Source organism: Muscardinus avellanarius (genome assembly GCF_963383645.1).
Source record: "Muscardinus avellanarius genome assembly, chromosome: 2".
NCBI classification, from domain to species: Eukaryota; Metazoa; Chordata; class Mammalia; order Rodentia; family Gliridae; genus Muscardinus; species Muscardinus avellanarius.
In genome coordinates, this window is record NC_137787.1 from 187,404,597 (window position 1) to 187,417,050 (window position 12,454).

General features: G+C 39.9%; 1 protein-coding gene across 1 annotated transcript in view; it reads right to left on the reverse strand.

The window, feature by feature from the left end:
* UGGT2 (UDP-glucose glycoprotein glucosyltransferase 2) overlaps window positions 1–11,021 on the reverse strand; it is a gene marked incomplete at both ends in the record, with an annotated part of 131,674 nt that extends 120,653 nt beyond the window's left edge. Inside the window, 4 exons of the mRNA XM_080689494.1 lie at window positions 932–1,044; window positions 1,506–1,636; window positions 6,780–6,862; window positions 10,873–11,021. Coding sequence (XP_080545620.1) covers window positions 932–1,044; window positions 1,506–1,636; window positions 6,780–6,862; window positions 10,873–11,021 — 476 coding nt within the window. The remainder of the gene's footprint in view (window positions 1–931; window positions 1,045–1,505; window positions 1,637–6,779; window positions 6,863–10,872) is intronic.
* Between the last annotated feature and the right edge of the window lie 1,433 nt (window positions 11,022–12,454).

The window sequence follows — 12,454 nt, forward strand, 5'->3', positions numbered from 1 at the left end:
TGGAAACAGGGTCTCCTAAGCCAGCGCGCGCGGCTGGCTTCGAACCTGCGCAATCCTCCTGTCTCTGCCTCCCAAGCGCGGGGATTACAAGCGTGCACCACCATGCCCGACTTATTGTTTCTTAAAGTATAAATAATTAGGCAATAAAACACACACTACTAGGTATTACTAAAAATTCACTAATAGCCAGGTGTAGTGATTCATGCCTATAATCCTAGTAGTTGAGAAGCTGAGGCAGGATAGCAGGTTCAAGGCCAGCTTCAGCAACTGAGGCCCTATTTTAAAATAAAAAAATAAAGTAGGACCGGAGGTGTAGCTCAGAGGTAGAATGCTTCTGAATTCATTAGTAATTTTTCATTTATCATTGTTAATATTTGCAAATAGTAAGAGTTGAGTAATATATTATAAAAAAGCAATTTGCTGGGCATGGTCATGCATGCTTGTAATCCCAGCGCTTGGGAGGCTGAGATAGGAGGATCGCACGGGTTCGAAGCCAGCCTCAGCTATTTAGTAAGGCTCTCAGCAACTTCGGGAGACCCTGTTTCCAAATAAAGTATAAAAAAGGTCTGGGAGTATATCCCGGAGGTAGGAAAGACCCTGGGTCCCACCCTTAGTATCACATTAAAAAAAAAAGCAATTTAATGTATATATTTAAATTGTTATTCTTCAAGCATTTAGTTTATACTTAAATAAAGTCTGAATAAATTCATAATTTGCATGCTTACCTCAATAAGTTACTTGATAAATCATATATATTTCATATATGGTATGGTATTTCGATATAATTTATATCCCCAAATCAAAAGCTAATCAAAACATTTTCAAATATATAAAGTGTTTCAATGTACATTACATTCTTGAATATTAAAGTTTCTGCTATTTCAATTCTTTTTACAAACCACATTTTAACTATTGGCTATTATTACTTTACCTTGAAGTAGCCTTCTTCAGCAGCTTTTTAATCTCATTAATTTTACAGGTGTGCCTCTGATGGATAACCACAAAAGCATTACAACCATCTGGTGGTGACTCATCAGCAGCAATCTAAGATTTCAAAGATGATATTTAGCTACAGTAGTTGATAATTACAATATGATTTTAAAAAACTCATACATTACTTTGATTAAAATAACTCATCAACTACTATTAAGTTATTCATCTAATTAAAGTAAAAGACATCCATATATAGGTAGAATCTAAGAAATATTTTAATAAAGCCAACTTTATCCTAGGAAAAATGTTTCAAAGTTATTGAAAAATTCTATTAAAGTTTCCATTATAGTTCATTTCAGTGATGTGGTCCCATAATTTCCTTATTCTAAAGCACAACAAAGGTGCTTATGAAGTCAAGAATAGTCAATGAAACAATGGTAATGCAGTCAGTAACAGGGTATGGAACCAAATATCTTCAGTTTGTAGATCATTTTGAATCAGAGTTCACATTGAACAGCTCCATGCACATTGGTAACATGCTTGTCAAATAGGATCTGGGTATTTTTACACACCTGTTGAAACATCTCAATAGTTGGAGAGTATGCTCTTATAGAGAAAGCGAACTTTAAGAGATTGATGTGTAAATTGTCTAAGAACTGTCCAGCTTTCTTCAGGATTAAGTTGTAATAAGAATAATCTGATTCTATACAAAGAAAAAAAAGGTGTTAATATTTTATATCCAATGCAGTAAAACATCCCTCACTGTAAATCTAACTCAGTGTGAGATAGTTATACAAGTTCAGTTATGAACAATAATAGAAAAAAATCAAGTCCTTTATTGTTTTTGTGTGTGTGTGCGGTACTGGGGATGGAACCCAGGGGCATTCTACCTCTGAGCTACACCCCTAGCCTTATTTTTTAAATCTTTACTTTGAAGCAGGGTCTCACTGAGCTACAAAGGGCCTCACTAAGTAGCTGAGGCTGCCTGGCCCCTCCAGTCTCAGCCTCCCAAATGCTAGGATTACAAGTGTGTAATCCATCAAGCCCAGCTTCCTTTATTCTATTATTAACTCTATTTTGAATCTTTCAGGGATGTCCAAGCAATCTATACAAAATAAGGCTGTGAATCTTGCCATTAGACCTTAATTGGAGCTGGGCATTGTGGTGCACTCCTGTAATCCTAGTACTTGGGAGGCAGAGACAGGAAGATCACAGGTTCAAGTACAGCCTCAACAAGCATTACAACTTCCATCATTCTAGTGAGATCTTGTTTCAAAATAAAAATAAAATAGGGCTGGAGGTATAGCTAAGGTTCAATCTACAATTTAAGAGAACGTTAAGAATAAAAAACAAGTTAAAGTATAACATAAATATCAATAAATTTCAGTAGCTGTATGAATGAATTCTACTGAGCTCTGGAGCAGACAGCTTAGTGCAATTTGTCCATAATGCTTCAAGAGACAGGATTTGAATCACTCCTGCAAGAGAGAGTGTCATCTTTTATGGAATTGGAATAAACGAACCTTAGCTGCTTCTCTCCTCTGAACCCATCTCCAGAGATCCCACAGACACAAAGAAGGATAACTACCGGAATTCAGCCTGAAAACTCTGCAACCCTTCCAGGGATACAGATATCACTTGCAAGGGGGAAGGCAGAAAACAGTGGCACCTTAAAGTTGGAGAGGGCCTGGTGGCATTAATGGGGATAAGCAGAGAAAAAAATTTCTATCCGTGTCTTTTTCTTTTGTCTACACTTCCCCAGGTACAATCATTATCTGCACTGCTGCCATTGTGACAGAAGCCTGCAGTGCCATCCTACCACCAGACAGGTATAAGGGAACAACACAGCAGTCCCCTGGTATGGGCATCCATGGGCTGGCCCCTGGGCACTTTACTCCTCCTCTACATTTTGGTGCTAGATTATCAACTAATAGAAATTATATATATATATATATATATATATATATATATATATAATGAATACATATTTGTATGTACACACACACACACACACACACACACACACACACACTAACACAAAGCAGTTCCCTATGGATCAGGTAAGACAAGGGATGACAAAAGGATGTGGTTGAACTCAAATGATAACATCAGATAATCTCTTTCCCAAAGGAGAAAAAAAAAAAAGGATGCTCTGGCAGGGAGGAGATACTGGAGGTGGCAGGAGACTAGACTGCTTGCTGATTAAGACAATGTTTACTACTTGCTCCAAAACTGCTGGGCCTTTAACACTCAGGTTTTGCTGTCACCACAGCTTACTCAGAGTGATCTCATCTTCCAGTTGCCCTGTGAGACCTGAGGCTCAGAAAAGCATTGCAAATCTGTGGACACTGTTGCTTTCTCTCTAAGTTACAGTTTTTGCCTCTGATCCAGGAGTCTTGTGTCTCTGCCAGCATCCATGACAACACTGTTAACTTTAAAAGTAAGGTAAAATCTCAGACCCTTCATAGTACTTGACAGATTTGAAAACAAAACTGGAATGTTGACATATACATGGATTTCTGGAGAATAAAAGACTAGATATCATGGATCAATTTGGTAGGATTTGAGGCCAAACCTAGTGACACATGCCTGTAATTTCAGTACTCGGGAAGATGAGACAAGAAGGTACTAACTTTGAGGTCAGCATCAGTAACTTAGCAAGATTTTGTCCCAAAGTAAAAAGGTTGGGGATTTAGACCACTGGTAGAGCTTTAATCCCCAGTACTACACACACACACACACACACACACACACACACACACACACACACACACACACAGTTCTTGAGAAATGATAGTGGATATAGTGATAAAACTCTGTGGTCAATCAGACAATAAGTGGTCTTCCATTTTGTTGCCTGTTAATGAGAAGAAAAAGGGGATTATAGGTCAGGAACTGAGAAGTAAGTTCAAAGACATTTCCCCAACAATGTCTTGGTGGCACCTTATCACGGAATTCCTCCTCCAGTCTATCCTGCCAACCTTAGAACCTTTCAAAGACTACAGTGAAAAGTCTCAAGAGTTTATTGCAATGTGTCCCGGCTGACGCAAGGACCTAGGGCCCACTTGGGAGACTTCCCATGGTCAGTTATGAAGTCTTTCAACTCAGACCCAAGCATCTCAAGCCTTCTGTCTAAGCCTTGAAACTATGACAACCTAAGATTTTAGCTTCTGAGTAAAAATCTCAGCCCCTTCACAGTTCTTGACAAAACATGAAGATATGAGATAACAAAAGGGAGGAGGATATGAAAGCAGGTCTGGAAGAATGCAAGAAAAAACTAAAAAGATAAAGAGTTCAAGCTGGGCGTGGTGTTACATGCTTGTAATCCCAGTACTTGGGAGGCCAAAACAGGAGGATCACAGGTTTGAGGCCAGCCTTAGGAAGTAGGGAGATTCTCATCAAGCCAGCAGTGAGACTCTGTTTTCAAATAAGAAATGAAGTTAAAGCTGGGCGGGGTACTGCACTCTTGTAATCCCAGCACTTGGGAGGCTGAGACGGGAAGATCTGGGTTCGTACACAGCCTCAACTACTTAGTGGGGCACTTTGCAATTCAGTGAAACTCTTGTTTCAAAAAATAAAGAATAAAGCCAGGCATGGTGGTACATGTTTGTAATCCCAGTATTTGGGAGGTAGAGATAGGAAGATTCCGGTTCGTGGACAGCCTCAGCTACTTAGTGAGACCCTGTTTCAAAATAAAAAGAATAAAAAACAGGGCTGGGGTGTAGCTCTAAGGTAGAACGTCCCTGGGTTCAATGCCCAGTATCATCATCATCGTCATCATCATCATCTCCTCCTCCTCCTCCTCCTCCTCCTTCTTCTTCCTCCTCCCTCCCTCCCTCCCTCTCTCTCTCTCTCTCTCTCTCTCTCTCTCCTCTCACACACACACACACACACACACACACACACACACACACACACACAAAAGCTCTAGAAACTGTACCACAAGTATGAGGGGGAATTCTAAATATACTTAATTATAGAAAAAAAGACTAAATCAAGGGGTTAAAACAGAAGACTACAAATGTATGCTATGTAAAAAAGTATGCCTCTAACAGAAATGCAAAAAAAAGAAAAGTAGAAATTAAAATAAGCTGATTCCTCACTAATATAAGCTAAAAGAATTCTTAGGGATTTTATTTTTTTACTTAAATCTGTTGCTCATGTGTCAGTTTACCGGATAGCTCCACTGGACTTGCCGCAAGCATGTGACATATCAAAACCACAATCATCATCCTCCTATTCCAAATATGGTTCCCGGGTACAAGTAACTGAGAAAGTCGTAACATTTTCTGAAAACCTTTTCAACTAAAATATACAAATAATTACACTTATGTAGAAACCATTAAAATCTTCAGGGACTCTGAGAATTATACTCTTAAATGCTAAGCATATAGAGAAGCGAAAATAAACAGGGACTTTAGTGTCAGTTAAATCTTGGTTGCCGTTTCTACACAGGTTTTCTAATATCCCGCTTTTTGAGTTTTAAGGCATCAGTAAATACATAATTCTGGCTAAACCACATAAAATTGTTTAAAAACAGGTAATGCAATATTTAAGAGATCTTAATTTCCTAACATATAAAGTTTTCTCACTACCAACTAGAATTATTATTTAGTAAATAGTATTTGGTGGGTTTCATGGAGATTTGACAAGCTAAAAAAATTACAAGTTACCAAGTATTTAAAACGTTTCTCTAGGATGAATGTCCCAAAAACAAATTTAGTAAAGAAGTTTTGAGAAAATATTCATCTTTGTATTACCAGAAGTGCTTAGATTATCTCATGACTACAACAATGACTACTAAATAATAAAGCTTTTCAGTAAAACTTTTTTGAAGGGGAAAATTACATGTTTTTGGAAATATTTCAGTTTAAAATTATCATTAAGTGCATGTTTGATCTCTTTATTTTTCAAATCTTATTCAATCATAAAACTGTTGAACTTCAAGGCAGCTTGAACCACAAAGACTTTAATAAATGAACACCTAGAATATTGTAAACTGTTATATCTTTAATTTATACTCAGGAATAAAATCAAACTAATCACAGTGTGTGAATAATTAACCTTTAGCTTCTGCTGCTAAAAACCTAACTTAAATATCTTTAATCTTTTGACCTTCCCTATGAGAAAGATGTTTTCAGATATATCTGTCTATACACATACACACACTCTCATACACACACACACACACACAAATAGTAGGAATTGCTAAGTATTTTACAGTGAAATGAAAACATATTGGTTATCTGATTAAAGTCTCTTTAAGTGTTTTTTTTTCTACCTCCGGGCTACATTCCCAGACCTATTTTATATTTTATTTGGAAACAGGGTCTCTTAAGCCAGCATGGCTGGCTTCGAACCTGCGCGATCCTCCTGTCTCCACCTTCCAAGCGCGGGGATTACAAGCGTGCGCCACCACGCCCGGCGACTCTTTAAGTGTTTTAAAAGCAAAAATACCATGGCAATTGAAGTGCAGTATGACAGGTCAGTATGTACGTGTTCAAACCCACACAATGCACAACCTCCAGAGTGAACTTTAGCCAAGCGTGGCGGTGCACACTTGTAATCTCAGTACCTGGGAGGCTGAGACAGGAAGATCCAGGTTCATGGACAGTATTTCAAAGAAATGTAGGTAAAAGAAAGGGATATCAATTCTGATTTCTTCTTGAATATAATGCAACATCCAAACATTATTAATAATATGAGTTTCCTAAAATAAAGTATTAAAGCCTTATGTTTTTGGAAATGGATGCATTCACACTTAGTCATTACTATTAAAAATAATAAGTGTATCTAATGTGTGCACAAAATACACATTTTATAAGTTAAAATTTGCATTCACCTACCTGTTTTCTTATAAGTTGCTAATTCTTGTACAGTTTCCAAAAACTGCCAAAATTTTTCATTACTTTCTTCTGCCATAAATTCACTATTAAACAAAGTAATCGTTAACAGATGAGAATAAAATATAAATACTATAAAATACACTTTAGAACAAAATCATATTTAAGACAAAAACAAAACTAATTCAAAGTAATAATTTCCACTTATTGTAACACCAAAAGAAAATGAATTGATGACTCTTACCTGAGGTGTCATTCTCAACTATACACATATAATCATGCCAGGAAATGACTGCATAAAAAATTAATTTTGGCTTTTTCTTATTACTTACAACTAAAAAATGGATAATTTATTTTCTCTCTCCATATGAAATGCCACTGAGAAATATAATGGCAAAGAAGAGAGCATATTGTAAAGAGAAATAGTAATATGTGTATGTATGTATAGCTAGCTTTTATTAATAAAAAACAGGCAATCTATATGTACAGACTATAAACACTACATAAAAGCTATTTTCTATTACTAACTACTTATTTGCATAAACCTTTTTTATTATTTAAAACAAAAAAGACCATAATAAAAATAGGATTTGTATTAGATCTTTGGCCTTAAAGTCTAAAAATGATTTCATTTTTTCAGTGTTTTACAAAAAAACCACCAAAGCCATTGAAAATTATTTATTATTTATTTATTTATTTATTGAGGTACTGGGGGTGGAATGGGGGAGGCATTCTACCTCCAAGCTACACTCTCAGCCCTAATTTTTATTTTTTATTTTGAAACAGGTCTCACTGAGTTGCAAAGGGCCTAAGTAGCTGAGGCTGTCCTTGAACTGGGATCCTCCTGTTTCAGCCTCCCAAATGCTGGGATTACAAGTGTGTACTACCACACCCAGCTAAAATCTTTTAGAAATAAAATTAATGAAAGATTATTTAATCCTGTATAGAACAAAGTGAAAGACAATCAAATAAACTAGAAAGGAAATAGCCATCAAACAAATATTATAGATCCTTTGTTATTGCCCACCTTATCTTTCTCTCTAGCCTTGGTAAATCTTAATTAAATATTTAATATAAATACAAAATATTAAGGACATCCAAGACACATGCAGAGTGACTAATTCTTATATGGGATGGCCACTAGTTGGAAGAAAAGAGGTGAGGAATACTAACTCATCAACATGAATGTGACAAGAACCGCATTTTAGAGTAATTAACTTCAAAACAACTAGTGCCATTAAGATGTCCAACTCAACCCATGACCAAAAAGAAATAACTAAATCTAAAAGTAAACAATAGGAACCACTAAACAAGACATGACCTGAAGAAGCTCAAAACCTTAAATTGAGTACTAATAATTTATGCTCCATTGGTTTGTTCAAACAGCCAAAAATATACTCATATACAGGTTGAATATTTTAGTTTTTTCCAGATTTTTGAATATTTGCATATATAAAAGTGGAAGGAAGATCCAAGTTTAAATACAAACTTAATTCATGTTTTATATTCACATAACCTAAAGGTAACTTTGTACAATACTTTTATGAACCTTTGTGTTGATCTCAACTTGTCACATGAGGTCAGGTATGGTGTTTTCCACTTATGGTCACATGAGCACTCCAATTTTGGACTGTGGAGCACTTAAATTTTGGATGCTCAACTTGTACTGTGCAGCCACAGATAAAAGTATGATCTCTGAAAGTAACCACCCTAAGACAGTGCTCCCATCCATTCCCTCACACGTCACTGCAGTTTAGCAAGTCTCCCAGTATTCCCATCTCTATGCCAGGCTTCAGCTCAACTGGTTGAGAAGATCCATGAATTACATATCTACCAAGTCACCAAAATGTTGTCAAGCGACACCTTTGGCCTTCTCTTTAGAGCACACATTTCTACACAAGGTAAATTTCCAAATTTCAACATTTTTTATAATATGGAAAGTCTGAGAAACTCCCAAATCATCAAGCGTTGGCTCATTTTCCCTTAAATGTTCCCTGTCTCTCTTCTCTCACTGTATTACGGGCAGGAAGGGGAAACCTTCACCATTTTGCTCCGGAATCTTCTCAGTTCACTATCCAAGCTTATCACGTTTCAACTCCCATCCCACGAGCGTCCCATGACCTGCAGACCCCAGGTTAGACAGTATTTTGCAACTCTATAACAAGGACCAGTTTTCTTCCAGTTTCAAATAACATGTCTCATTTCCTCTGAGCTCTGGCCAGACTGCCCTCAGTATTCCTATTTTTACCAATATCCTGTTCAAGATATTCTCCAAGATGACATCACACATCAGCTAGTTCTACCACACTCCTTACTCTTTCCTGAGTCCTCACCAGAGCTACCCTTATTGTCCATATTTTAGAAAATGGTAACAAAGGCTTTTAAACCACTTTATTAATATTCTAGCCTCTGCCCAATTCCACAGCTACTTTTACATTTTTAGGTATTTATTACAGCCACATCCGACTTTTTGGTACCTCAATCTTTATACTTTCCTAGAGCTACTGTAACAAAGTACCAAAAAAACTTAGTCGTTTAAAACAACAGAAACTTATTCTATCAGTATCCTGGGGCCTGAAGTCCAAAATCAAGATGCTGACAGGACCGTACTCCCCGGAATGCTCCAGGGGAGACTCCTTCCTTGCCTCTTCCAGAGTGGTGGTTTCAGGTGTTCCTTGCTGAGAGCTGCTTAACTCTACTCTGGGACTCCATCTTCACCTGGTCTTCTCCCTAAGTCTTTTCTTGTCTTTGACAATGACATTGGATTTGGGACTCACCCAGATAAACCAGGAAGACCTAAGACCCTCAATTACATTTGCAAAGACCTTTTGTTCCAGTTAAGTGCCATTCACAGGCTAGGAGGTTGAGGATGTGGACATATTTTTGTTGGTGCCAACGTTCAACCCATCACAAGTCATGAGGCTGGCAAATCGGAGCACAGCTGGATTGTGAAGGACCTTCAGGAGTTCTGTCAGTAGAAACTGACAAAACAAGTAGAAGCCTAAGGTTGGAAGGGGTTGGTACTAAGTGTGGGATCAGGTCCAGGCAAGCTCTGAAACTGAGGAAAAGATAGTGAAAGGGGTTATATTTTAAGGTAGAGTCATTTATTCAATAAATAGTGTTTCAGCATCAAATAAATGCAATATAATGCGGGGTGATGACGCCTTTTTAGGAGCGCATGCTGTTGCTTTGGTGAACGGACTAAAGTAATTGGCTAAGAGAATAACTTTCTACTTCTGCTTCCTGGAATACTAGGGGGCCAAATTCGGTCGGTACAAGTTTTATTTCTGCAGAGGAAATGATACCTCCTCAACTAATTCCAGTGGAAGAGACATGCAAAATACACTCCCGAGAAGCTGCCTTTCCCACAGCAAGCCTAGGACCAGACAAAATGATCCAATGATGATGAAACTAGGTGCTTCCAGTACTGCCCACTACACTTCAGTCTGGAGTGGTGCGTTCTTTTGGAAACGTTAATAAAATCCACATGAATTGAACGTAGGCAGAGATTTTTGTTTTCTTTTTGTGGGCCTGCAGATTGAAGCAAGGATATTCTACCTCTGAGGTACATCCCAGTCCAAATTTTATTATTATTTTTATATTTATTTATTTATTTGTTTATTTATTTATTTTGCGGTACCAGGGACGGAACCCAGGGACATTCTACCTCCGAGCTACACCCCGAAACCTATTTTTCATTCTTTATTTTGAAGCAGGGTCTTGAGTTGCAAAGGGCCTCACTGAGGCTGTCCTTGAACCCCGATCCTCCTGTCTCTGCCTCCCAAATGCTGGGATTACAAGTGTGCATCACCACGCCCGGCTCAGTCCGATGATGATGATGATGATTTGGAAACGGGGTCTCGCTAGGTCGCAAAGGGCCTCGCTGAGCTGCTGAGGCTGGCCTCGAACCTGCGATCCTCCCGTCTCACCCTCCCAAGTACTGAGCTCACAGGCGTGCGCCGCGGAGTGATGTTAGAGAAGTTTTAAGAGCCTTGCTTGGGCAAAGCTCTCCCCGCGAGGCTCGGCTGGGGCTCGGGGACGGGGCGGGTCCCGGGGTCTCCCGCCCGCGCCCTCGCTCGCGCCCGCGCCCACCCACCTGGCCTCCAGCAGCAGCGGCGTCTCGGGCCACTTGGCGGCCAAGTGAACCGTCACCGCCTTGGACGCCGAGGCCCGGAGGGCGCCCAGGAGCAGGAGCCACAGCGCGGGGGACAGCCCCAGCGCCGGGGAGGCCTTGGCCAGCGCCATGCGGAGGGAAGCGGGAGCCAAACGGCGCAGCCCTCGCCGCCGCCACTGCCACGCCGCAGACGCCCACTTCCGGCCGGGCGGCGGTTACGGCCGCGCATGCGCGCGTGCGGGGGGCGCCGTCTGGGAGCCCCCGAGGGCCGACGGTGCCCGGTGCTCGACACCGCCTCCAGCTGCGTGGTGGTCCATGGGCTTCTCAGACCCGGGCCCGGAGGAGGGATGCTTCCAGGAGATGCCCAAGTCCAGCCCGCTCAGAAAGTGCTGGGACATTGTCCATCCTTTAGGCGGGAGGAAAATACACCTCAGTCTGGAATGGTAGCTGTAAACCTGGGATTTGGGATGGATGGGGATTGAGCCTGTATTGATTGCTAATAAGGGCAGTATTAAATGATAATAAAAACAAGTCTTTATACTTAAGCAGAACAATAAAATCCTTTTCTCTGTCACGAAGCTGTCAGCCAAGGTTGACCTTGGTCAGCTAAAAGTTGGCTGTTTGTCCAGCTGAACACTAAATATTAAAACACAGACATCTACCCTTAGAATTATATATAGATAGGCCGGGCGTGGTGGCGCACGCTTGTAAACCCCGCGCTTGGGAGGCGAAGACAGGAGGATCCCGCTGGTTCGGAGCCAGCCTTGCTGGCTTAAGAGACCCTGTTTCCAAATAAAAATATATATGTAAAATAGGTCTGGGAGTGTAGCCCAGAGGTAGAAGGGCTACCAGGAACCCCAGTACCACCGAGAGAGAGAGAGAGAGAGAGAGAGAGAGAGAGAGAGAGAGAGAGAGAGAGAGAATTATATATAGATTCTCACAAGTTAAAAGATTAAACAGAGCCAGCATTTGGGAGGCTGAGCCAGGAAGATCCAGGTTTGTGGCCAGCCTCGGCTACTTAATGAGGAGCCCTCTACAACTCAGTGAGACCCTGTTTCAAAATAAAGAATAAAAAACAGGGCTGAGGGCATAGCTTGGAAGTAGAATACCCCTGGGTTCCATCCCTAGTAACCCCCCCCCACACACACAAAAGATGAAAAAGCAAGCCATGTTAAGCGAATATTAACTACTAATAACACAAAATAGTTGTAGCCCCTCCCCCAAAAAACCTTTATAGTTTAAAAGACTATATAAAACAAGTTTTCAACATAAGTAACTTCTAGCAGATAGAGCTAAGGAGAAGCTGAGAACTCACCGAGGACATAAGTGGACAATACATGCTTTAAGCTTTAAGAATTAAACAAACAAACAAAAAAACAACAAAGAACAAAGGGAGCTTCTACCATGCAGCCCTGACCTTGTTAACCTAGTAACACATTTTGATCCATGATGTCAGACCTATCTGACCCTATGAGGATGAACAAAGAAAGCTAACAGAAAAGGCTCACACAGCAGAGATAACTGGCGGGCCTATACCTGCATTTGATGGGAAAAGAGGACCATT